Source organism: Dromiciops gliroides, chromosome 2, assembly GCF_019393635.1.
Source record: "Dromiciops gliroides isolate mDroGli1 chromosome 2, mDroGli1.pri, whole genome shotgun sequence".
NCBI classification, from domain to species: domain Eukaryota; kingdom Metazoa; phylum Chordata; class Mammalia; order Microbiotheria; family Microbiotheriidae; genus Dromiciops; species Dromiciops gliroides.
This window is the reverse complement of record NC_057862.1, coordinates 360,761,975-360,789,695: the sequence shown is the minus strand read 5'-3', so window position 1 is coordinate 360,789,695 and position 27,721 is coordinate 360,761,975. Positions and strand designations below refer to the sequence as shown.

Genomic DNA, 27,721 nt, shown 5'->3' with positions numbered 1-27,721 from the left:
CTCTTTGGGGGGTGGGGTTTCTCAGTAATTTTTTCTTTTTTGGGCAGGGTAATGGGGGTTAAATGACTTGCCTAGGGTCACACAGGTAGTAAGTGTCAAGTGTCTGAGGCCGGATTTGAACTCAGGTCCTCCTGAATCCAGGGTCAGTGCTTTATCCACTGCACCACCTAGCTGCCCCCTCTCAGTAATTTTTAAGAGCATGAAGCGTTGTGGGACCAAAAAGTCTGAGAAGTACAGCTGGTCAAGTCCCACCTCTTACCCAGACTTGGCCTCCAGCCAGTGGCTGCTCAGCCCTCAGCCTTGTGGTGAGCCATCCAGTTTGACCCTGTCTCTGCCTCTGGAGATTTCCTCCTTGCTGCCTTTAGTCTGATGAGCCGAAGGATGTGTAAGACACTGCTGAGGACAGAAAGTCAAAAACCTAATGAACAGCTCCTGGATTTGACAAGTTTAAGGACTGTAAGAGCTGACATTTTTGGCTCTACAGAGGTATCTTCAGTGGAGTCTCCAGACAACCCAGTAAGGGAGGTGTTAAAGAGATTATCTCCCATTTTATAGGCAGCTGGGGGCAGGGGGTGGGGTGGAGCTGGGGGGTAGGGGGAAGAGGTACAGTGAATAGAAGTGGTGGGGCCTGGAAAGTCAAGAAGACCTGAATTCAAATCTGACCACAGATACTAACTGTGGGACCTTGGTAAGTCACTCCACCCCTGTTTGCCTCAGTTTCCTCATCTGAAAAATGAGTTGGAGTTGGAGAAAGTTTCGGCAAACCACTCCAGTATCTTTGCCAAGAGAACCCCAAATGGGGTCCCAAAGAGTCAGACACAACTGAAATAACTGAGCTACAAGAAATATCCCAGGACTGTTGAGAGGAGCAAACCAGATAGTATCTGAGATAAGCATTGTAAAGTGCTTAGCACATTGCCTGGCACATAGTAGGTGTTATGTAAACATTAGCTATTATGATGGAGGGAAGCTGGGGATCAGTGTCCAAAGTGAGAACTGAGCCCAGGAATTTCTAACTTAGAAAGTGCCTGGCATATAAGAGTTTAATATGTGCTTGTTGATTGACTGACTGACCGCAGGTCCAGAACTCTGATAGCCATGTTACCATGTGCTTTGACTTAGTGCAAAATGCGGCCTTAGTGGCCAGTCAAGTTCTTTAACTTTTTTTTTTTATGGTGAGGCAATTGGGGTTAAGTGACTTTCCCAGGGTCACACAGCTAGTATGTGTCAAGTGTCTGAGGCCAGATTTGAACTCAGGTCCTCTTGACTCCAGGGCCATGCTCTATCTACTGCACCACCTAGCTGCCCCGGCCCATCAAGTTCTTAATGTTGGTTTGCCAACCTCTTCTACTAACTTCTATCCAGTCCCAGAACTTCTCTGCTAAGTTTTTACCACTTCCTAAGCAAGGGAAAGATTAATCCACATCACAGGCCTTGCTTGGTCCCCATCTTCTCCAGATCCCAGTCAGGAAACAGTTGTTGAATGACTCAGTGGTGGCATCTCAGGCTCCAGCTCAAATACTCCTCAATGTTTTAGGTCAGGACCCACAAGGTACTCAGAATTCTGTTCTTGCATCAACCTATCTGTGACCCCTTCAGTTCTGCCTGCCCCCCTCTTCTCACTCCACAGATCACAGCCCCAAGCACCACTCCTTCAATTCCTGATGATGCTTATCCAGGCCTATCAATTCTCTGTAGAAGATACCCCCAACATGCTCTAGGCCCGGATCTAGTTCAATGACTATTTCCTGATATTGCTCTAGTGTTCAGTCTATTATCCACCAGCCCTGGGCCTTTGCAGGCCATACAGAGGCTTCCTGGAGGATGTCTTGCCCAATACTCCTGATGTGCCAATCATGCTCAGCAGCATGCTGGGGCTGGCACCATCCACCCTTTCCCTTTCCCTTTGGGCCACTGGCATTTTCATCCTTAGCATCTTAAGATCATAGATTCACAGCTAGAAGGGACCAGGGGCCACCTAGTTCAACTCCATCACTTCCCAGATAAGGAAAGTGAAGCCCGGGCAGATCGAATAATTTACCCGGTGTCCCAGAAGTAAGAAGTAGGAAAAGCCATTAGACTCCAGAGGCAGGGCTCCATCTACTGTGCCTCCCTCTTCTGAGGGAATAATGTGCTATGATTCCCAGCTTTAGAATACATCTGGATATATCTTTTTGTCTGAACTTGTGGTTTCACTAGTAAAAGGGATGTCTTTTTATTACTACATATAGTTATTAGTTCCCTTGAACACTGAGGAGTTAAGTGACTTGTTCAGGGTCACACAGTCAATGTTTCAAAAGTGGGGTTTGAATTCAATTCTTCCCATGCCATACTGTCCCATCAGTAGAATATTAATGTTTAAAAGGTAGGTTTTTGTGTTCGGGAGGTTGGGAATCATCTAAAGTGCTCCATAATTTCTGTGATTTGTTCTAGCCTGCCCTTATATCATCCTCTTATTCAGTTCAGGGTGTTAAGGGCTAAAATTCTAGCTAAACTGTCTAAAATATCTAGTGAGTGGTCGCCAATAAATTATAAGCTTTAGCAAGAGTTAGACTTTTAAGCATTTATTAAGGAGAATAAGAATTTGATAAAGAGAGAAGAAAGGCCTAGATTCCTATCTATTAAAGGGAGAGCACATTTCTAGCTCCGCTCTCCACCAGAGTCCAAAGGAAAGAGCGCGAGACCGAGCGCCAGTCTCTTCCTTCCTCCTCCCACTAGCCTGCGTCACTTCCTGACGCCAAAGAAAAGACTCCTGGTCTTGCCCTCAAAGACCTTCACTTCATGGGCAGAACTCTTCTACAGTAAGTCTCCAGCAGGTGGCGTCATTCCAATCATTACAAGGGCCTACCTCACTGACCAGCTCGGCCAAGTCATTCACCATTGTCAAGGAGGCTGTTCTGCATGAAGCCTAAAAGGAAGAGGGATTCCCTATAAGCAGAGAGGTTCCCTGAATGCTCCTGTTTGGGTCAAGCCCCAAAGCCCTACAGAACATTTTCAGTGACTCAATATCCATGAAATTCAGCTGCTAAACAGAAAAAGAGAAGGAAACACCCGCAGTCAAAGCACGACTGCCTTAGCCATAGGCAGACGTGGTATGAGTCAAACTCTCCACAGATCAAAGTGGATTTGTATCCCCTGGCAGACAAGTAGCTAAAGGATGCAAACAAACCTTTGTCCAAAGAAGAAATCCATCCTATCAAGAGACTCCTGGGGAAAAAATGTTCAGTATTGACTGATAACAGAGAAATGCACATTACAACAACTCGAGGTACCGCCTCACACCCACCAACCTAGAAAAAATGATAAATGATGGGGAAATTCATTACTGGAGAGGTGGTGGGAAGATAAGCATGTCAATTCATTGTTGGAGGAGCTATGAATTCCTTCAGCCAACCTGGAAAACAATATGGAGTTAGACAAGAATAGTGATTAAGTTATTCACCCTCTTTGACCTAGAGATTATATGACTAGGGTTATAATGAACACCAGCATGTACATACTGCTTAAATATCAAGGGAATAAATGAAGGAAGGCAACCCAGCAGTACCAGATTTCAAACTATATTACAAAGTGGTAATCATCAAAACAATCTGGTACTGGCTAAGAAGCAGAGTGGTGAATCAGTGGAATAGATGACATACACAATACACAGTAGTAAATGACCATAGTAATCTAGTATTTGAGAAACCCAAAGATCCAATCTTTGGGGGCCAGAACTCATTATTTGACAAAAACTGCCGTGAAAACTGAAAAACAGGTTGGCAGAAAGTAGGCATTGTCTAACTTCAGACACTTTGCAAAGATAAAGTCAAAATGGGTACATGATTTCGACATAAAGGCTGATATCAAAAGTGAATTGGGGGGGCAGCTAGTTGGCACAGTGGATAGAGCACTGGCCCTGGAGTCAGGAGTACCTGAGTTCAAATCCAGCCTCAGACACTTAACACTTACTAGCTGTGTGACCCTGGGCAAGTCACTTAAGCCCCATTGCCTCACAAAAAAAAAAAAAAAAGAAAAAAAAAGTGAATTGGGGGGCAGCTAGGTGGCGCAGTGGATAGAGCACTGGCCCTGGAGTCAGGAGTACCTGAGTTCAAATCCGGCCTCAGACACTTGACACTTACTAGCTGTGTGACCCTGGGCAAGTCACTTAACCCCAATTGCCTCACTAAAAAAAAAAAAAGTGAATTAGGAGATCATGGAAAATGTTGCCTGTCCGATCTATGGATAAGGGAAGAACTTATGACCATATATGAGAGAGAGAGAAAAATCATGGTAAGTATAATGGATAATTTTGATTACATGAAATTAATATGGTTTTGCACAAACAAAACCAATGCAACCAAAATTAGAAGGAAAGCAGTAAAGTGGGAAATTATTTTTACAAATTTCTTTGATAAAGGTCTCATTTTTCAAATATATAGGGAATTGAGTCAAATGTATAAGAATACAAGTTATTCCTCAATTGATAAATGGGCAAAAGAAATGAACAAGCAATTTTTAGAAGAAATCAGAGTAATCAATAGTCATGTGAAAAATACTCTCAATCACTATTGATTAGAGAAGTGCAAATTAAAACAACTCTGAAGTACCACCTCACACCTATCATACTGGATGACGTTACAGAAAAGGAAAATGATAAATGCTGAAGGGGATATGGAAAAATAGGGACACTAATGAATTGTTGGTGGAGTTGTGAACTATTCTAACCATTTTGGAGAACAATTTGGAACTAGGCCCAAAAGGCTGTAAAACTGTGCATATACCCTGACCCAGCAATACCACCATTGGGTCTGTATCCCAAAGAGATCAAAGAAAAAGGAAAAGGACCTATATGTACAAAAATATTTTTAGCAGCTCATTTTTATGATGGCAAAGAATTGGAAATTGAGGGGATGCCCATCAACTGGGGAATGACTGACCAAATTGTGGTAAATGATTTTGATGAAATATCATTGTGCTATTATAAAAATTGATGAGAAGAATGCTCATCTAGAAAAACCTAGAAAGACTTACATGAACTGATGTAAAGTGAGCAGAACAGTATACATAGTAACAGCAACATTATATGATGATCAACTGTGAATGACTTAGCTATTCTCAGCAATACAATGATCCAAGGCAGTTCTGAAGGACTTATGATAAAAAAATAATGCTATCCACCTCCAGAGAGAGAACTGATGGAGTCTGAGTGAAGATGGAAGCATACTTTAAAAAAAAAACACTTTTCTTTATTTTTCTTGGATTTTTCTTTTTGATCTGTGTTTTCATTTATAACATGATTAATATGAAAATATGTTTTGTATTACTGCACATGTATAACCTATATAAAATTATTTTCATTCCCAGCGAAGGGGGAGGAGAGGAGTGAAAGAATTTGAAACTCAAAAATGTTAAAAATAAATTTAAAAATTGTTTTTACATGTAATTGGAGGAAAATGAAATACTAAAAAAAAAAAAGAAAAGAAAAGAAATGAGGAGCAAGATGGTTTCACAAAAACCTGGGGAAGACTTATATGAACTGATGTAGAGTGAAATGAGCAGAACCATACACAGTAATAGCAATATTGTAAGGATGATCAACTGTGAAAGACTTAACTATTCTGATCAAGACAATGATCCAAGACAATAAAGGATTTGGGATAAAAAAATGTTATCTACCTCCAGAGAGAGAACTGCTGAACTGAGTGCAAACTGAAGTATAATTTTAAAAATTTATTTATTTTTGTTTTTTTGCAACATGGCTAATATGGAAATATGCTTTGTATGATGTCAAATGTATAATTGATATCATCTTGCTTGCCTTCTCAATGGATGGGAGAGGGACTGAAGCAAGGGAGAGAATTTGGAATGCAAAAAATTTTTAAATAGTAAAAATAAATAATAAAAATTTTAAAATAATTTAAAAATGCATTACATATCTAATCTGTGAGGTAGGTACTATTATTATTACCATTTTTTTTTTTTGCAGGGCAATGAGGGTTAAATAACTTGCCCAGGGTCACACAACTAGTAAGTGTCAAGTGTCTGAAACCGGATTTGAACTCAGGTCCTCCTGAATCCAGGGCCAGTGCTTTATCCACTGAACCACCTAGCTGCTCCCTATCGTTCCCATTTTACAGATAGGGAAGCTGAGTCTGAGAGAGATTTAAGTGACTTGCCAAGGTGACACAGCTTGTAAGTGTCTGAGGTGAGATTTGAATTCAGGTCTTCTTGACTCCAGGCCCAGCATTCTTTCTACTGTGCCACTGCTATACTATACCTCTGGCAGCAACTACTGCCAGCATGAAAAGGTCCATATATACAGACACATCCATAGCAGCATTATTTGTGATAACAAAACTTTAAGAACAAAATAATTGGTCAATGGCCAAACCAATTGTGGAACATGAAGGTAATGGAATATTATGGACCTATGAGGAATGACAGATATGTAGAAGAACTCAGAGAGAGCCTTAAAGATGGGTATCAAATGAGGCAGAATATGAAAGCAAGGCCCAACTAAAAACAGATGTAAGGATTATGGCAAGGGAAATGGATGATCAGCATGGAAAGGCAATGGAACACCACTCAGCTACAACAGCCAATGCTAACGAACATACTAATAACATGAAAGAACACATCTTTCTTTTAATAATTAATAATATAACTATCTCCTCCACCCCTACCCCCTGTCAACTTTGTAAAGGTTTATTTGGATATTTGATGGGAAGAATGTATTGTGTAAAAACAAAATGTAACCTCAATTAAAAAAAAAGATATTTGTATCCCCAAGTAGAGAGAAGTGAAAGAACAAATAGTGACTAGAAGCCAGGATGGAGCAGAGTTCAGAAGCAAGACAAGACAGGGTTGAGGAAGCCAATAGGTTCTTTTGGGGGACTGGCCTATGCTTTCACTGCTTTGGGGAACTATTTGATAAGAAGTCCTGGAGTTGCCTGGATCATCAAGAAGTTAAGTGACTTGCTCAGGGACACACAGTCACAATGTGTCAGAAGCAAGCCTTACTGTTGTTCCTCATACATGGCACTGCAACTGCAGTGTCTGTGCCTTTGCATAGGCTGTCTTCCATCAATCCTAGAATTCGCTCCTTTACTACTGCTTCTTGGAATTCCAGGTCTCCTTCAAAACTTAACTCAAGGGGGCAGCTAGGTGGTGCAGTGGATAGAGCACTGGCTCTGGATTCAGGAGGACCTGAGTTCAAATCTGACCTCAAACACTTGGCACTTACTAGCTGTGTGACCCTGGGCAAGTCACTTAACCCTCATTGCCCCACAAAAAACCAACAACAAAACAAAAAAACCTTAACTGAAGCCCTACCTTCCCGGTGCACTCAGCTGTTACGGCCCTCCCCCCCAAAATTACTTTGTGTCAGTTTTGCTCATATTCCATATATAAAAAATATAGGGGCAGCTAGGTGGCGCAGTGGATAAAGCACTGGCCCTGTATTCAGGAGGACCTGAGTTCAAATCCGGCCTCAGACACTTGACACTTACTAGCTGTGTGACCTTGGGCAAGTCACTTAACCCTCATTGCCCCGCAAAAAAACCCCAAAAACCAAAAAATATATATATGTGTGTGTGTATATATATATATGCACATCATCTCTCTATTGAAATGTACACTCCCTTGTGAACTGGGCCAGGCATTCTGGGAAGTAATTTGGAACTATGTCCAAAAAGCTATTAAGCTGGGCATTCCTTTTGCCCAACAATATCTCTACCAGTTCTATGCCCCAAAGCAATCAAAGGAGGTAAGGAACTCATGTAAAATATTTATAGCAGCTCTATATATTTGTAGTAAGAAAGAACTGGAAACTAGGGGGGATGTCCATCAATTGGAGAGTGACCAAACAAATAACTGCCTGCCTATGAGTGTAATAGAATATCACTGTGCTGTAAGAAACAATGAAGAGGGTGGGTGCAGAGAAACTTGGGAAGACTGATTTGAACTAAGGCAGAATGAAGCGAGCAGGAAAGAACCAGAGAACAATTTATACAATGACAACAGTATGGTAAAGACAAACAACTTTGAAAAACTTCAGAATCCTGCCTTCAAAGCCCTTCATAATGTAGCTCTCTCTCTCTCTTTTTTTTTTGGTGGGGCAATGAGGGTTAAGTGACTTGCCCAGGGTCACACAGCTAGTAAGTGTCAAGTGTCTGAGGCTGGATTTGAGCTCAGGTCCTTCTGAATCCAGAGCCAGTGCTTTATCCACTGTGCCACCTAGCTGCCTGAGACATACATTTTTAAACATGGTCAATGCCAGGCCAATTTGCTTTGCTTGACTAAGCGTATTGGTTACAAACGTTTTGTTTTTGTTTTTCCAGCTGAAGAACAATAGAGGAATTGGGAGGGGAAGAAAATAAATGCTTGGGTTTTTTTTTTTTAATTTAGCACCATTTTCCACCCCCACCCCAAATGGTTATAAATTGAAAAGAGAAATAATTTTAAAAAACAAGTTCTTTGAGGGCAGAGATTATTTTGCTTTTGTGTGTGTGGATGTGTTTGTGTAGCAAACAAATAATAGACCTGAGTTCTAATATGGCATCAGACACTAACTAGCTGTGTGACCCTGGGCAAGTTACTTTAACCCTGTGTGCCTCAGTTTCCTCATCTGTCAAATGAGCTGGAGAAGGAAATAGCAAACCCCTCTAATATCTTTGCCAAGAAAACCCCAAATGGGGTCACAAAGAGTTGGACACTGTGATAAAATCATGGAATTTGGCAGACACCCGGGGTCCCATTACCTCAGCCCACCTTTCTAGTCTTCTTTTTTTTTTTTTTTTTTGGCGGGGCAATGGGGGTTAAGTGACTTGCCCAGGGTCACACAGCCAGTAAGTATCAAGTGTCTGAGGCCGGATTTGAACTCAGGAACTCCTGAATCCAGGGCTGGTGCTTTATCCACTGTGCCACCTAGCTGCCCCCTTTCTAGTCTTCTTACATTTTACACCTCCCTACCGACTCTGTGATCCAGTGACACTGGCTGTCTTGCTATTCCTTGTTCAAAACACTCCGTTGTTCAGCTCTCCCCTCATGGAACATGCTCCCATATCATCTGAGTCTCCTCACTTCCCTTTTGTTGTTCAGTCATGATCGTACTGTTTGGGAAACTGGCTAGGGATGATTGAATATGGGCCACACCTGGCCTGCCCTGAGTGACATACGCTGCTGATGTCAGCAGGGGAACCACTCTCCACATCCAGCTTGAAGGACCTCCCTTTTGGGGGCGGGAAAGTACAAGTAGAAAAAGGAACGCTCACTGAGGGGAGCTGGTCTTTCCTGTTGGTGAGCTTCTGGGAGGAGACGGCTGAGAGGCCACACAGTTGTTTCCTATTGAAACTACAGACCCCAGGTGGTGAGTTAATAAAAACAAATCCAACTCTTTGAATTTGCTGAGCTGGAAGCAAGTTTGGGGATTGTGTCGTCCTTTGCTAGAGCCAGGGAGAATATCCATTTTCCTTTTTCCCTGTTCCCTTGTCATTGGCTTAATTAATTTCACCTTTGCTGTGTATTTTATTCCCATTAATAAAACCTGATTTGTTTGTGGAAAAGAAGCTGTTGATCCCCTTTCTTATTGGCCTGGGAGGAAACTTTGGACCTAGAGGTCCCTCATTATTTTCTGAACTCCAATATTATGGCGAGCCACTCAATTAACTCTCCCCATATTAAATTTGGCCCCTACAACACAGTGAAATGACTGAACAACAAAAGGGAAGTGAGGAGACTCAGATGATATGGGAGCATATTCCAAGAGGGGGGAGCTGAGCAATGGAGTGTTTTGAACAAGGAATAGCAAGACAGCCAGTGTCACTGGATCAGAGTCGGTAGGGAGGTGTAAAGTGTAAGAAGACTAGAAAGGTGGGCTGAGGTAATGGCAGGTTGTGAAGGGGGTTCAACACCAAGTCACCAAGCCCATGAAGATGGTCCCTAACCCTGCTGCTTGGAGACAGGTTGCCAGGGCCCCACAGACAGCACAAATGCTTTGAGCAAAGCCTGCTTTGAGGAGAAGCTGTTTACAGCCAATGTCTTCACATCTCCAGGAGACAGGACAAGATCAGTACAAGGTTGGCCAGCAACCTGGGAGCTCACCTTCTGTTGGAGGTGGGTAAGCTGGCTTTGGGCATAGGAAAGAACCAGGCTGAGCCCCTGTCCTCCCTTGGCTTTTCGGCCCCTGGCAGGGGCAGGGGAAGTATGAGCTCATCCCTGAGACCTGTCCTGAGCAAAGCAGCGGGCAAAGCAGGAAAGCAGCCGGGTTCCCTGGGGCTCTTTCCTGGCCCTGCTCCCAGGTATCTCTGTGCAGCGCTTTTGATTGCTTACTTCCCCAGGGGTTTGTCTCAAAGATCTCAGCCCTGAGAGCCCCTAGGGAGCAGCTAGGGAGTTCAAGGCCCTCCACAATCTGGTGCCACCCCAATGTTTCAGGTGAATTTTACAAACTCCCCTCCCTGCACTCAATGCTCTAGTCAAACTACATTGTTCTCTTTCTATCCATAATATCTTCCGTCCTCTCCACCTTCATTCAATTCAATTCAACAGGCATTCACTAAGCACCTACTATGTGCCAGATGCTGTGTGTGGTGCTGGGAATACAACGACACCCATAAAACTGTCCCTGTCCTCATGCTTACAATCTAAATGGGGACAGAGTAGGTACACCAGCAAACAGATACTAAATATATGCAAAGACAAAGTAATTTCCAGAGTGAGAGAGTGCTAATAACATAAGGAAAGGCCTCAGGTGGGAAGTGGCACTTCATCTGAGCTCTGAGGAGGCAGGGTTTATGTAAAAACCCTAAATACTCTTTTTTTAAATACTATTTTAATGAGTGGCGAGAGTGCTGAATTTGAAATCAGAAAGACAGAAATTTGAATACACTTACTAGCTATGGGACTCTGGGCAAGTCATTCACCTCAGTGTGCCTCAGTTTCCTCATCTGAAAAATGGGGACAATAATAGCACCTGCCACCCAGAGCTGCTATGAAGTTCAAATGAGAGAATATATGTAAAGCACTTAGCAAACCTTAAAGTGCTATATGAGTATTAGCTACTATTATTATTATAAAGGAATCTGGGCATTCTGTCAGATAGAAGTTGGTACAGCTAGGTGGCACAGTGGATAGAGCACTTGCCCTGGAGTCAAGAGGACCTGAGTTCAAATCTCATCTCAAACCCTTACTAGCTGTGTGACCCTGGGCAAGTCACTTAACCCCATTTGCCTTAAAACATCTGGGGTCATTTCCAGTCATGCTGATATATATATATATATATATATATATATTGCTCTGGAGGAGAGTGAGGTTGGTGACCTTGCACAGCCCTCCCTCACTAAAATCCACTTCAGTGCAAAGTCATGACATCACCTTCATGTCATGGTCCTCTTCAAGAATGAAGGACAAAGGGGCAGCTAGGTGGCTCAGTGGATAAAGTACTGGCCCTGGATTCAGGAAGACCTGAATTCAAAACCAGCCTCAGACACTTGACACTTACTATCTGTGTGACCCTGGGCAAGTCACTTAACCCTCATTGCCCCTCAAAAACAAAAACAAACAAACAAACAAACAAAAGAATGAAGGACCAAAAAAAAAAAAAGAATGAAGGACAAACAACAACTTTCATAATCAGATAGAGTAGAGAGTGCATTCCAGATGTGAGGGATCCCTTGTACAAAGTGATGGCAACAGGAATAGGAGGATGGTTTCCTGACTAACTAGTGGTGGTAAGACTGAGATTGTAGAACTAGAGAATAAGCTCAGTCAGCTTTTGTGTAAGCTATTCCTACTGCCTGGAATGTCCCCCTTCTCATTTCCCTGGTTGAATTCCTATCCTGAAAGCCCAACTCTAGTGCCACCTTTTCCAGGAAACCTTCTCTTCTTTACCCCTCAGGTACCACTTTGCTTTGTAAATCTCCAATTCAATTATCATATCATATCATGTCACATCAATCATCATCTATTATGCTTTTCTGTATTTGTGTTCCAGACTAGACTATAAGCTTCATGAGGGCAGGAACCTTGTCTTATCTAAATTTTCTTTCCCTCCTATTCTGATATCTAGCTAGGACTCTGCAGGCAAAATTAAAAATTGTTCGTCATAGTTTCTTTTTTTTTTTTTTTGGTGAGGCAATTGGGGTTAAGTGACTTGCCCAGGGTCACACAGCTAGTGTCAAGTGTCTGAGGCCGGATTTGAACTTAGGTCCTCCTAAATCCAGGGCCAGTACTCTATCCACTGCGCCACCTAGCTGCCCATCATAGTTTCTTTTTTTTTTTCAGTGAGGCAATTGGGGTTAAGTGACTTGCCCAGGGTCACACAGCTAGTAAGTGTTAAGTGTCTGAGGCCGGATTTGAACTCAGGTACTCCTGACTCCAGGGCCAGTGCTCTATCCACTGTGCCACCTAGCTGCCCCTGTGCCACCTAGCTGCCCCATCATAGTTTCTTATATGTGTTGCTCTAAGGGGAGAAGCATACCAATGGGTTTACAGTATTATTATTGTCAATAATAATAATTCTAACAGCTCACAGTATACAGAGCTTTAAGGTTTGCAAAGCCCTTCATAAACATCTTTTTTGATCTTCACTATTGCCTTATGTGTGAACTTCCAAAGTCCTTCTGGCCTGGCGACTTCATAAAAGTCCTGGGGTCAGGAGACAGACTCCCATGATCCAGGGAATTCCTAGGGCCTCTCATGGCAGAGTAGATAGAGCACTGGGCCTAGGGTAAGGAAAACCAGAGTTCAAATCCAATCTCAGACACAGCTCTGTGACCCCATGGGTAAGACACTTCACCTGTCTGCCTCAATTTCCTCATCTGTAAAATGAAGGTAATAATAGTACCTACCTCCCAGGATTGTTGTGAGGATCAAATGAGATAATAATTGTAACACACTTAGCATAGTTCCTGGAACATAGTAATCACTATATTAATGTTAGTTATGATGATAATGATGATGTAGGGAATGGCATATGATCTGCTGACTAGAATTGACTTTAAGGTTAGGAAAACTAGGGATTGAATCTTACTTTCTTTTTTTTTTGTTTTTGAGGGGCAATGAGGGTTAAGTGACTTGCCCAGGGTCACACAGCTAGTAAGTGTCAAGTGTCTGAGGCTGGTTTTGAACTCAGGTCCTCCTGAACCTAGGGCCGGTGCTTTATCCACTGTGCCATCTAGCTGCCCCTGAATCTTACTTTCAATTTCAATTCAGGGTTGGAGAATCGCAGAATAAGACCAAGGATGCTAGCACAGCATGCCCTATCTCCAGTCCTGATCTCTTATCCCTCTGGTTCCACCTCCTCCTTCCACTCAGTTGTGAGGTGAGCCCATAGAAGAGTCTTTCTCTCCCAGTTCTTCTTATCCACTGGATCTTCCATATCCATGCCTTTGCACTGGCTATCTCCCATGCCTGGGGTGCCCTCCCTTCTCACAGAATCCCTCCTATCCTTCAAGACTTAGCTCAACAGAACCAGGAGAACATTGTACACAGTATCATCGACATTATGTGTTGATCAGCTGTGATAGACTTGATTCTTCTCAGCAATACAAGATAGTTCCAAAGGACTCATGATGGAAAGTGCTCTCCAAATCCAGAAAAAAAAAGAACTGTGGAATATGGATGCAGATTGAACCATACTATTTCTTTTGTTTTTGGTGCTGTTATTTTTCTTTTTTGAGGTTTTTCCTTTTTGCTCCGATTCTTCTCTTATCACATGACTAATGCAGAATTATGTTTAATGTTATTATACATATATAACCTATATCAGATTACTTGCTGTCTTGGGGAGGAGGGGAGGGAGGGAAAAAAATTGAAACTACAAATCTTATAGAGACAAATGGTGAAAACTAGCTCTACATGTAACTCGAAAATAATAAAATACTTTTATAATTAAAAAAAAAAGACTTAGCTCAAGCACCATCTTCTAAATGAAGCTTTTACTGATCTCTGACCTTCCCCCCACCCCCAACTGCTAGTGCCCTCCTCCCAAAACTCTCTTGTATTCAACCACCTTGTATTTATTTTGCAATTGTTCTTTTATCTATTCAGTTGTGTCTGGCTCTTCATGACCCCATTTGGGGTTTTCTTGGCAGAGATACTGGCATGGTTTGCCATTTCCTTCTCCAGCTCATTTTTACAGATGAGGCAACTGAGGTAAACAGAGTTAAGTGACTTGCCCAGAGTCCCACAGCTAGTAAGTGTCTGAAGCCAGATTTGAACTCAGAAGAGGAGTCTTCCTGACTCCAGCCTGGCACTGTATCCACTATACCACCCAGCTGCCCATTCCATATCTCCTTATTTCATATTCATATACACACATATACACGCATATGTATATATGTGTATATACACATACTTATATGTACACCAACACATACATACATATGTACATGGAGCCTCTCCCAGAAGGCCAGGGATAGCCTCATTTCTGTCTTTGTATCTCTAGCACTTGGTGACTGATTGATCTTGTGCTCTCTCTCTCTCTCAGAAATCTTCTCTACTCTCATACTTTTGACTATCAGGTGGGCGATGCCTGAAGCAACCCCTTCAACCCCAACCTCTACAATTCTATGCCTCTAATTTCCCGCCAGACATCTCCACTTGTGTGTAAGACCATTCCCTACAACCCAAACTATCTAACATCTTCTTGTTCCCAAAGCCTGCTTTCCTTCTGGACTTTCTTATTTTTGTCAAGGGTATATCCATCCTCCCAGGCCCCCGGGTTTAAAACCTCAGCATCATCTTTCCTTCTCCCTCTCCCTTTCAGCTGTAAAAATTAGGTCGCATGAATAGAGATCACACAGTCAACTGAAGGTGTGATCAAGCCTGGAGCCGTGTCTCCTGGCTGTCACCTTAGCTTGTTTTATTCCTGGGTCTCTTTTATCCCACTTGACTCATGACTTGCAATCATCTAACCTCCCTGGGCTCCTTTAGGAATTCCAGGCATGGATTCTCCTGCTCTATACTGGTAAAGGTTTGATCTTTGCCCCCTGCATTCCTGGAATTGACTGGGGTGGGGTTAGGTCCTCCTTCATTCAATAAACATTTATTAGCCACCTACTATGTGCCAAGTGAGAGGTAGAATCATAGCAGAGAGAGCCAGCCTCAGCCTTAAGGAGAACCAGGTTCAAGTTGTATCTCTGACATAGAGAACTGGGTGACCTTGGGCAAGTCAATTGGGCTCTCCGTGCTCTGGACAACTCTTTAGGACTATAAATGGCAGAGAAGGTTCTGACCGGTATTGGTAGAGGAAGTGCCTCCTGAGTAGCTACCTATGTCCGTGAAATCACAGGCCCACTTTAAACATACAAAGTATCAGATCCTGTACTGTGCACTGGGGACAAAAAGAGAAAAATGAACGAGTCTGTCATTAGAGAGTTTCAATTTAAATAGGGGGAAATATGCATAAAGTAAATGCAAAATATTTACAAGCAACTTGGGGGGTGGATTGGTCAAATAACAGCTAAATATGCTTAAATGCAGACTGGCCACCTGACTTTTAGAAAACTGAGAGGGGCTCAAGATGTTCATCCTTTCATTCTTCAGGTTATTAGGAAGAATGAATTAAGTACGTCTTTAAAAAAGAAGTAAGGGGCAGCTAGGTGGCGCAGTGGATAAAACACCAGCCCTGGATTCAGGAGTACCTGAGTTCAAATCCGGCCTCAGATACTTGACATTTACTAGCTGTGTGGCCCTGGGCAAGTCACTTAACCCCTATTGCCCCGCAAAAACAAAAACAAACAAAAACAAAAACAAAACAAACAAACAAACAAAAGAAGTAAAAGAGGGAGAGAGAGAGGAGGGAAGGAAGAAGGATGGGTGGAAGGAAGGAAAAACAACTGAATTGCTTCACTGCAAAAACAAAGAAAAAGGTCTGAAGAGGAAAAGGGAATCCTGATCTATTAGGAGTCTGGAGGGAGGGAGGAAATAAGCACTTATTAAGTACCTACTATATGCTAGTCTCTGTACTAAGAGCTGAAGATACAAATGAGAAAAAGAAAGACAGTACTGACCCTCAAGAAGCTCACAATCTAATGGGGGAAAATAATACACAAAAGGTGATGAGAAGGGGGCAGCTAGGTGGCACAGTGGATAGAGCACCGGCCCTGGATTCAGGAAGACACTTAACACTTACTAGCCTTGTGACCCTGGGCAAGTCACATAACCCCAATTGCCTCACCAAAAAAAAAAAAAAAAAAAGGTGATGAGAAGGACATCAGAAAAAATCCTTGAAACCAAAGAAATGGAATATGAGGAGTTAGCTGGAAAGTTCTAACTTTGGGGAAGAATTTATTCCTCTGCCTCCCAGATCTCCAATCAGCAGGAAAAGCTAACCAAGGGTGCCAACAACCAATGAAAATGCTCATTGCAGCATGTCTAGACATCCTGGATTGGTATTCTATGAATGCAAATACTTTGGTTTAAATATCTCCTCAGACACTTAATTACTAGCTCTGTGACCCTGGGTAAGTCATGTAACCACTCTGAGTTCAATGGCGCTTTAATTTTTTTTTTTTTTGCTTTTGCGGGACAATGAGGGTTAAGTGACTTGCCCAGGGTCACACAGCTAGTGTCAAGTGTCCGAGACTGGATTTGAACTCAGGTCCTTCTGAATCCAGGGCCAGTGCTTTATCCACTGCGCCACCTAGCTGCCCCTGGTGCTTTAATTTTAATTCTGTTTAATAGAGATGATAATAATATCTGTACTAACCTCACAAAGAGCCACAATGGATGCAGTGAATAGAAAGCCAGCCTCTGGACCAGGAAAACATGGGTTCGGGTCTTAACACATATTGGTCGTATGACCCTGAGCAAGTCATTTAATCTCAATGTCCCAGACAACTCTCTAAGGCTAAGTTGCTGATAAGGTGTCAGCTTATATTGGTAGAAGGATGGGGAAACTGAGTCCCAGAAAAGCTGGCACCAGTAGTCCTGCCTGTCAAGCAACCCTCCTATCCAGTCGTACAGGAATCCCAAAACTGGCCTTCTCCCCGCCAATTAATAATAGTTAGCATTGGGGGCGGCTAGGTGGCGCACTGGATAAGCACCGGCCCTGGATTCAGGAGTACCTGAGTTCAAATCCAGCCTCAGACACTTGACAATTACTAGCTGTGTGACCCTGGGCAAGTCACTTAACCCCCATTGCCCCGCCAAAAAAACAAAACAAAACAAAACAAAAAATAATAATAGCTAGCATTTACATAGAGCTTACTATGCACCAGCACTAAGCTAAGCACATTAGAAATCTCATTGGTTCCTATCACAAGTCTGGGAGGTAGGTACTATTCCTATCCCCATTTTATAGTTAAGAAAACTGAGGGGCAGCTAGGTGGTGCAGTGAATAGAGCACCGGCCCTGGAGTCAGGAGGACCTGAGTTCAAATCCGGCCTCAGACACTTAACACTTAAATCATGTGGATTATCTCACGACCTACTTCTGAAAAGGGATCTCAGGAAGCCTAGGTGAGTAGGGAATGACCTCCTGGGACCGAGACTCTGAAGGACAATACAGGGATGTCATTCCCTACTCACCTAGGCTTCCTGAGATCCCTTTTCAGAAGTAGGTCGTGAGATAATCCACATGATTAATAAAAGAACTTCCCCCAAGCTGAGTGACAGAACATTACTAAGGAAAATTTGAGACACATGGGAATATGACATCCATTAGATGAGGATAAGGAAGGTAAGCCTCCCATAGTATATATATATATATATTTTTTTTTTTTTTTGCGGGGCAATAAGGGTTAAGTGACTTGCCCAGGGTCACACAGCTAGTAAGTGTCAAGTGTCTGAGGTCAGATTTGAACTCAGGACCTCCTGAATTCAGGTCCAGTGCTTTATCCACTGCACCACCTAGCTGCCCCCCTCCCATAGTATATTTATCATTGTTGTTCATTTGAGTCTGACCCGTGATCCCATTTGGGGTTTTCTTGGCAGAGATACTGGAGGGGTTTGCTATTTCTGTCTCCAGCTCATTTTACAGATAAGGAAACTGAGGCAAACAGGGTTAAGTGACTTGCCCAGGTTCACACAGCTAGAGAGTAACTGAGACTGGATTTGAACTCAAGGAGATGAGTTTTCCTGACAGCAGGCCTGGCACTTCATCCACTGTGCCATCTAGCTACCCTAGTATATTTCTCAGTCTTATCAGGAACAGAGTCTTGGAGTAGGACTGCAGAGCAGGCATTTGTTAAGCATCTTCTGTGTGTGTAAGGCACCCTTAGGTGATGAGGCAAAATAGTCACCTTCAAGGACTTCCATCCTCCTAGGCCAGTACTTCTCAAAGTGTGGTTTAGGAATCTTTTTAGGGGTCTGCAAGGTTGAAACCATCTTCATAATAATACTGACATTATTTGCCTATTAAAAAACTCCTCCCTTACCCAGTTACATATCTGTGTGAGGCTGGGTTTTCTTCATATATTTCAATCAAAACAACTTCTTGCAACAGACTGTATGCATAAGAAGCTGGGAGAATCCAGCTGTCTTCAATTAAGATAGACATTAAAGAGATTTGCAAAAATATGCAAAATAATAATACTCTTCTCTCTAAACTTTTTTTGCTGCTGAAGTGTAGTTATTTTCATTAAAATGTTATTGTTATTTTTAAATGAAGGAAGAAAGAAATGCATTTAACCATTTTAATTTCTAATATGATATTCTAATTCTAATGATAATTCTAATATCAATAGCTATAACCCACATAAACAAAAGCTCTCTGGCTGGTTCTCAGTAATTTTTAAGAGTGTGAAGAGGCCCAAGGGGGCAGCTAGGTGGTGCAGTGGATAAAGCACTGGCCTTGGATTCAGGAGGACCTGAGTTCAAATCCAGCATCAGACACTTGACACTTACTAGCTGTGTGACCCTGGGCAAGTCACTTAACCCTTATTGTCCTGCCCCCCCCAAAAAAAAGAATATAAAGGGGTCCTGAGACCAAAAAGTTTGAGAATCACCGTCTTAGAGGAGAGAACATGTAAATAGAGAAGTGACTGCAAAATAATTCAGGGGAGAAAATACTAACAATTAGTGAAAATGGGAAAAGAGATGATCTAAGCCTTGAAGGAAGCTAGGGACTCAGAGAAGGGGAGGGAGGGAAGTAGGAAGTGCATCCCAGTTTGTGGAAGAGCCTGCATGGAGCCGAGACATCGAATGTAGTATAAAGGAAACAGCACATTGGCTAGTTTAGATGGACCATGAAGTGTGGGAGCGGGGGCGGGGCACAGAAAAAGGGGTGATACTCAATGAGTCTGGAAAGATAGTCTGGAGCCAAATTGTGAAGGTCTTTCCAGACCCATCAGAGCAGCTTTTTCTTATCTTAGATACTGTGGGGGGTCAGTGAAGATCCTCGAGGTGAGGAATGACAAGGTCAAGCTTGTGCTTTGTAAGACTATTTTAACAGCTCACAAAGGATGGAGAGATGGGAAACAGAGGGCCCAATTTGTATCATAGAACAATAGAATCTCAAAGGTGGAAAGTCCCTTGGAGATCTTTATGACCTTGCTACACTTGTAGTAGGAATCCCTCTAGAGCGTCCCTGAGAAGGAGTCATCTAGTCTCTGCTCAAAGACCTCTAGAAATGGGAGACTTCCACTTTCTTTTCTTTTTAATTTTCTTTCTTTCTTTTTTTTTTTTGCAGGGCAATGAGGGTTAAGTGACTTTCCCAGGGTCACACAGCAGCTAGTAAGTGTCAAGTGTCTGAGGCTGGATTTGAACTCAGTTCCTCCTGAATCCAAGGCCAGTGTTTTATCCATTGCCACCTAGCTGCACCAGGGGACTTCCACTTTTGAAGAGCTCTAATTGTCAGGAGCATTGTTTTTCCTCACCTGGAGCTGAGCCCTCCCTCCCTTCAAGCCTCCCCCTACTGCTCCTACATCTGTCTCCTCTAGTGACAGACAGCCTTCAAACGCTTCCACGGAAACAATGAATGTCAGAGTTGGAAGACACTTGCAGACAGCTCTCCTATCCTCCTTAGGTCCCCTCTAGGCTAAAAATATCCCACAATTCCTTCAACTGATCTTATGTCCTTGTATTCTTATTTCTCCCTTACCTCTAAGACCCAGTTAAAATACTACCTCCTTCCCGAGGCCTTCTTTGATCACTCAGGCTCTTTCCTTCCTCAGAATAGCACTTCGGGTATACCTTTCTGTGTTCAATTTACTATTATAAGTTTGTGTGTGTGTGTGTGTTTTTCCCTTACCAAACCTACCCCTCCCCTCATACTGAAGGTTCCATGATGGCAGGGACCATGTCTGTTTATTTTTGGATCCTTTCCAATATCTGGCACAGGGCTCTGCTGGATAAATATTGGTTGAATAAATGTTACTCTTTAGATAGGCAGCTCTGTAAGGGAAGCGCCTGTGTCTGATCTTCACCATATCCCCCAAACCCTTAGGATATTCCCCCTGAACAAGGAGAGACCATCACCCTGTGCCTGAGACAGGCCTTACCATCATGGTTGGCGTTCCCCAGTGTCCACGGCTCATCGGAGTCAAAGTGAGTGTCTCCACCAATCCCTGGACCGGGGAAGTAGGCATGGGCTAGGAATCCCCCTTCACCATCAAAGGGGGAGCTGTCACCGTGGAAACCAGAGGCAAAGAAAATCATGATGTCTGCTTCCTTGCGGTCACTTTTAATCTCGTGGTAGGGAACCTCCTCAAACGTCAGTGGGGTGACCTTCTGCCAAACGTCAAAGGCCTGGCGGATGGCTTTCCGCGTGTCCAGCTCGCCTACTTTGGGGGTGTAGTTGTGAATGCTGGGGAGAAAGGAAAAGATCAGTGAGAGTGAGGCAGAGCCTCCCAAGACTAAGGAAAAGGCTGCGAGGCTATGCCAATTGTTGCCGGGCTTGACTTCTCCTTCCTGTGGCCAGTCTCTTTCTCTCTGGATCCACTTCCTCCTCCCTCCTCTCAATGGTATTCATCACATTAAACCCTCAGGATGTGAGTCGAAAGGTCACATGCATCATCTCATTTGCTCTTCAGGGGAGGTGAGGGATTGGAGAATTTATTAAGAGGCATGTTGGGGTACAGCGAAGCTGTGCTGGTCTTGGGGTCAGAAGATTCCTCGTCCCAAGACTGCTTAAGGGTGTTTGCTAACTGTGTGACTGTGGGCAAATCACTTAATCTCTAAAATTCAGTTTCCTAATCAAGAAATCAGAGATAATAACATCTGTTTTACAGGGCTGTTTTGAGGATCTAATACAATGATATATAGAAGCACTAGTTAAATCTCAGAATGCTAATATGAATGTGAGTTACTATTACTTATGGAAGACAAAAACGGAGACCCAGAGAACTCGGGACACTCGTCCAAGCTCACACAGCAAGTCAGTGGGAGACTCGGGGCTAGAACCCAAACCTGTTAACTCAGTTCCTAAGACTCTGGCTGGCTGTTCCACTCTGCCTCTCAAAGGAACAGAAACCAAGTTTCTGCCAGTTGGTTCCTTTTAAGTTCCCATTCTTTGATAAGCTCCATCAATTGTGGGCCCTGCTTACAGCTCCTGGAGATGTTTGGCCTGGCCTGGCCCTGAACCCTGGGAACAACTAGTTAGGGGAACCTGAGTTTATGCAGCTCCTGCTTCCAGTCCTAGAATCATATAATCTAAATCAGAAGGAATGTCTCTGTCATCAAATCCCATTGGTACCTGAACACAAATCCCTTCTTCAATATTCTAACAAATGGTCATCCAGCCTCTCCTGGAAGACCTTCAGGGATGGAACATTCACCCCCATGGTAGCTCATTGTACTTTGGGGCAACACACATTTTCAGTGAGTTCTCTGTTCCACAAAGTAGAAATCTGCCTCCTTGTCAAATCTGTTTTGTTCCTGGTTCTGCTCTCTGGATCCATTAGAACATCTCTCTCAGACAGTCCTTAAGATCCTTGAAGACGGCAATTGTACTGCCCCCAACCCCTCCCCACTCCCGACCCATCTCCAGCTCCTTCAACCAATCTCTCAATGGCATGATCTCTGGTCCTCAGAGCATACGAGTTACCCTCCTCTGAATGCTTCAGAAGATATGCTCTCTGAACCAGACCCACCAACCCCTAGGATGGTGCCTCGTGACAGACTCCAGGCTCGGACCCATTGGACCCCAGCATGAGCTGGAGCCCAGTCCTAGAACAGTAATAACAACAACAACAACAACAATAATAATAAAAACAATAATAACATTGATAACAACAACAATAACGATAATAAAACAATAAGAACATTGATAAGAACAATAACAATGATAATAGTTATTATTGTTATCATTGTCGTCGTTATCATCATCATTATATAGTGTATAATAACATCAGCACCTTGCCTGTCAGGGTGGGACTGCTAGGAATCAGAGCTGGGAGAGAGTTAGGGATGGGAGGCAGCCAAGCATACGTCCTCTCAGATCCAGACTCTCCTAAAAAGAGTCTCCCAGCTGGGTACATGCGACACCCATCAAGTCAAAGGCTAGGGCAGATTCAGTGACTCAGAGGACATAGAGCAGGAAAAGGTCTTAGTGACTGTCTAGTCCAATTCCATTTTACACACCAAGAATCTGAGGCCAGGAGAAAAGGTGCTTTTCTCACGCAGGTAGAAGGTAGCAGAGTCAGGAGTCTCTTTTGCTGACTTCAAATCCAGCTCCCTTCCACCAGGCCATGCTAACACCCGAATCCCATGTCCCTGGGCCTTCTACCCCACAGAGCCTTGATTCTATCCACACTGAAGGGGAGCCTCAGATCACAGTTAGCTCCAGGGCCCCGAGAGCCAGAAGCTGCCACCTTCTCCTGTGGATGTGAGAGTGAATGGAGCCAGACCCACCAGGCAGGAACATAGGGAGAGGGCACAGCACTTACCTGTACGTGATGTGTTTCTGCCTCCACTTCTGCCCTGTCAGTGCATAGCGCTTGTTCCTGCGACGACGGCTCAGGTGGGGATGATCAGGGACGCCGCAGCGAGGCTTCTTCATCCACCTGGATGGGGAGAACATACATGTACACACTGGCCAGGGAGCTCAAGAGACAGGCACCAAAGGTAAGGCTGAAAGGGCCCTTAGAGATCACCTGGGGAGGCAGTGCCATGTAGTGACAGGACAGGCACAGGTTGGGGAGAATGGAAATCTCAATCTGAGTGGCATAAATGAGAGCGTGCTGGCCCTTGGAAATATGGGAGACTTGGGTTCAAATCTCCACCTCAGACATTTACTAGCCGGGCAAGTCTCAGTTTCCTCATCTATTACATGATGGGTTTGGACTCAATTATTTCTAAAGTCCTTTCCAGCTCTGAACCTACAATCTTATGATCCTGCGAGTCCCAGGTCTGTCGCTTACAATTCCTAGATGTCTATCCATACACATACAACATTTTGAGGATAAGGACTTGGGCAGCTACTGGAAATGCATCTCAGACATTTACCACCTTTGGGAACTTGGGCAAGATAGCTAATCTCTTTCATCCTTGGTTTCCTCATCTATAAAATGGAGATGATAAGAGTACCTGCCATAAAGTGCGCTTCTGCAAACCTTCAAGCACTATAGAAATACTAGTTGTTATTATCGTTGTTGCTATTGTTATTCTATAACTTCGTATCCTTGGTGCCTAGTACAGTGCCTGGCATATAGTTGCCACCCAATTACAAGAGGCCTGTTGACTGATGGATTGCTGTGCTCTCGGATGAGTCACTGAAGTTTCCTAGTGTCCAAATCTATAAAATAGGAATAATACCTGCCCAGCCTCTCCAACAAGGGCTGTCAGAGACTCAAATGGAATAATGGATGTAAGCATTTTGTAGCTACAATTGCGAGATGTTATTGTCCTGAGGTGGGAGCAATTTGCTCAAGGACACACAGTAAGTTAGATAGCAGCAAAGCCTGCACCAGAACGCTGCTTTCCTGTCTTTCATAAAAATTTGCAGGTCTTCTGGTTCCCATAGCTCCCTGTGGTCTCCCAAGGTCTTATTCTGAAGGGAGGAGAGCTTCTCCTCCCATCCCTTTCCCTACCCCTGCAGCCCATACAAGTGGCTCTGTGCACAGGACCACAGCCTAGGGGCAAACTGGGATTGGTTTTGAGTTGTTGCTGATACAGCCAATCTGGTAGAGGTGGTTAGGACCAGACAACTGGATGATCACATCCTCAAGGATAGTCTGCCTGGGGTGTGTGTGTATGGAGGGGGCGGGGTTGTCAAGGAACCTGGGCTCTGGCCTTTAGAAACTTAAGTTTTGTCGGCTCACCCAGGGAGATCAGGTTCTAAAGAATAGACTTCCACAAATCAAACCCACAAGACTAATGAGTAAACTGGATGACAGCGTGTTAACCGATGAGGAGAAGCATTGCTGGCTGGGCCAAGAACCAGCCCCACCTAAATGCTCAGGGTTCTTCCTCTGGTTGGTTGGTCCACTCAGGAGACCCAATTACAAAGTCAGAAGGTTACAGGGCAATCGAAATTTCCATCAGTTGTGCTGTTCTCCTCCACTCCTGGGATATTGCTTGTCTAAGAAACTGATAAGGAGAAACTACAACTAAGTGGTATAATGTACTGAGCACTGAGCCTGGAACCTGGGAGACCTGAGTTCAAATGCAACCTCAGAAACTAGCTGAGTGATCTCTGGGCAAGTCGCTTCACCTCTGTCTACCTCAGTTTCCTCAACTGTATAATAATAATAATAAAAACACTATAGCACCTATTTTTCAGGGTTGTTGCAAGGATCAAATAAAATTACATTTGTAAAAGCACTTAGCATGGTGCCTGGTATATGGTAGGTACCTAGTAAATCCTTCCTTCCTTCCTTTCTTCCTTCCCTCTTTCTTTCCTCCCTTTCTTACCTTCCTTCTCTCTTTCCTCCTTCCTTCCCACCCTCCTCCCCTTCCTTTCTTCCCTCTTTTCTTCCTTCCTGCCTCCCTCCCTTCCTTCTTTCTTTCCTTCCTTCCCTCCCTCCCCTCTCTTCCTTTCTTTCCTTCCTTCCTTTCCCAGTGTCCAAATCTATAAAATGTGAATAATAATACCTGCCCTCCTCCCCTTCCTTTCTTCCTGACTCCCTCCCTTCTTTCTTTCTTTCCTTCCTTCCAACCCTCCTTTCCTTTTTTCCTTCTTTCTATGCATGCATAAAAGGCCAGTAAAAAGGCAAGAAAATGAGTGATGAATGTTGTGTGTGAGGAAGAACAAGACCAGTTTGGCTAGACCACAGAATTTTGGAAAGGGAGGTTAGATCCAAGTCATGAAAGACTCCCAGAATCACCTCAGCAAGGTAAGACTCCCATGAAAAGGATTTTGAGAAAGCTCTGATACCTTCCATTTGTATTATAGCAGACCCCAGTCATGGTACTGGTTTGTCCCCAGTTCTATACAGTGGGGGTGGGGGTGGGGTAAAGGTGGACTCTAATTTGAGAAGATACCTAGCAATTCTTTAAAAAATAATAATGACCAAAAAAATAATAATGAATTTTATCAATGCTTTTTGTTTGTACATCCCAGTCATTTCCAGGTATGCCCCCTAGTTTCCAATAAGCCATTCAACAGTTAAGCAAAACCAAATGACATATTATTGATCTACTCTTATAATGCATGCAACATTTAGTACCCTCAGTGTCCCACCTCTCTATGAAAAGGAGGGCAATTTTCTCCGGGCCAATAATAGTCATTAGGACTAGTGGGGGGGGGGCGGCTAGGTGGCACAGTGGATAGAGCATCAGCCCTGGATTCAGGAGGACCTCTGTTCAAATCCAGCCTCACACACTTGACACTTACTAGCTGTGTGACCCTAGGCAAGTCACTGAACCCTCACTGCCCCGCCACCACCCCGCCCCCAAATAGCGAGACTTTATTTGAACTGACTAGTTCTATGGTCTCCCCAGTTGGGTTGTAAATCCTGGGAGAGCAAGCACCATGCCTTCTGCATGTCTGTGACCCCACAGTCAGTGAGTCAGTCAATAAACATTTAGTAATCTCCTGTTATGTGCCAAGCACTACGCTAAGCATTCAGGATACAAAGAAAGGTTTAAAAAAAAGCTCCCAAGCAGTTCACAATCTAATGAGGGTGGCAACATGCAAAGAACTATGGACAAACTATGGACAAGATATAGTTGAAATAATCAATAGAGGGAAGGCATTAGAATGATGGGAAATCAGAAAAGGCTTCCTGTAGAAAGTGGGCTTGGCACATAGTAGGTGGGGAGATTGACAGGCTCCAACAGGATGTCTAAGAGTACTTGGCTGGAAGCTGGGAGACCAGGATTCTAGTTCCAACTCATCACCAATTCATTATGACCTTAGGCAAGTCACCCTACCTCTATCTTGTAGTCACGTCCAACCTTCATGACCCAGTTTGGGTTTTCTTGGCAGAGATACTGGAGTGGGTTGCCATTTCCTTCTCCAGCTCATTTTACAGATGAGGAAACTAAGGCAAATAGGATGAAGTGACTAGAGCCTGAGTCCAGATTTGATTCCAGGCTCAGGACTCTATCCAGTGTAACACCTAGCTCCTTCAGTAGGCCTCAGCTCCTCCATATATGTAAATCAGAGATAATACTTGTACTGAAAGCCTTTATGGCATAGTGGCTAGAGACCCAACCTTGGAATCAGGAAGCTCTGGGTTCAAGTTCTGTCATTGGCACATGCTAGCAATGTTTCCACGGACCAATTACTAAGCTCTTCAGTGACCTGAGCAATTGTCTAAGATGATGAGTTTTTGGTTTTTTGCAGGACAATGGGGGTTAAGTGACTTGCCCAGGGTCACACAGCTAGTAAGGGTCAAGTGTCTGAGGCCGGATTTGAACAGAGGTCCTCCTGAATCCAGGGCCGGTGCTTTATCCACTGTGCCACCTAGCTGCCCCCTAAGATCATAAGTTTACAGAAGAGTTCCTGATAGTAGCAGGGAGAAAGGGAAAGGAATGAGCATTTATGTGTCACCTACTATGCGCCGGCATCATGCTAAGCATTTTTTACAAATACCATATCATTTGATTTTCACAACAACCCTGAGAGACAGGTACTATTTTTATTTCCATTTTATAATCAAGGAAACTGAAGCAACAGAGGTGAAACGACTTGCCTGGGGTCACACAGCTAGTAAATGTCTGAGGCCGCATTTGAACTCAGGTCTCCTGATTTCAGGCCCAACTCTCTATCCACTAGGCCACCAGCTGCCTTTGTGGCTGAAGTTTTCCATATCAGAAATTCCTTACACTGATGAAACCACAGAGGTAGACCAAAAAATCAAAAATAAAAATACTTATTCTATCTTGTAGGATTGCTATGGGGGAAATGCCTTTCAAATATAGGCCTTAGATTGTTTTGGTTTTTGTGGGGCAATGGGGGTTAAGTGACTTGCCCAGGGTCACACAGCTAGTAAAGTGCCAAGTGTCTGAGGCCAGATTTGAACTCAGATCCTCCTGAATCCAGGGCTGGTGCTTTATCCACTGTGCCATCTAGCTGCCCCCAGGCCTTAGATTGTTAATCAAGCTCTCCTATCAATCCCTGAGCTTCCTCTTCTAATTCTAGATGGATGGGGGGCGGGGAACTTTGGAGTGCTTCTCTGTGCCTCAGTTCCCTCATCTGCAAAATGAGGAGAATGCTGAGCCTTCACCTGCCCCCGCACCCCCAAAGAGAAAACTGATGATTGACAGACAGGCAAGTGGGAGATGCGTTCTTCTCTCCCCAGTTCCTCCCCTCTGCCTCCTCCTACCATCTGACTGCCCTTAGCTGAACCCCAGCCAATGCACCCGTGTCTTTCTGGAACACAAAAGAAACCACTGCCAGGTGGCCCCTCGGCAGT

General features: G+C 43.8%; 1 protein-coding gene across 2 annotated transcripts in view; it reads right to left on the bottom strand.

Annotated features, from left to right (window-relative positions):
* MMP24 (matrix metallopeptidase 24) overlaps positions 1–27,721 on the bottom strand; it is a 69,406-nt gene that overhangs the window by 26,947 nt on the left and 14,738 nt on the right. For both annotated transcript variants that reach the window (XM_043983019.1, XM_043983018.1), the window contains exons 3-4: positions 22,808–22,924; positions 20,423–20,727 (exon numbers count right to left, since the gene is read on the bottom strand). In XM_043983019.1, the coding sequence (XP_043838954.1) occupies positions 20,423–20,727; positions 22,808–22,924 (422 nt within the window). The remainder of the gene's footprint in view (positions 1–20,422; positions 20,728–22,807; positions 22,925–27,721) is intronic.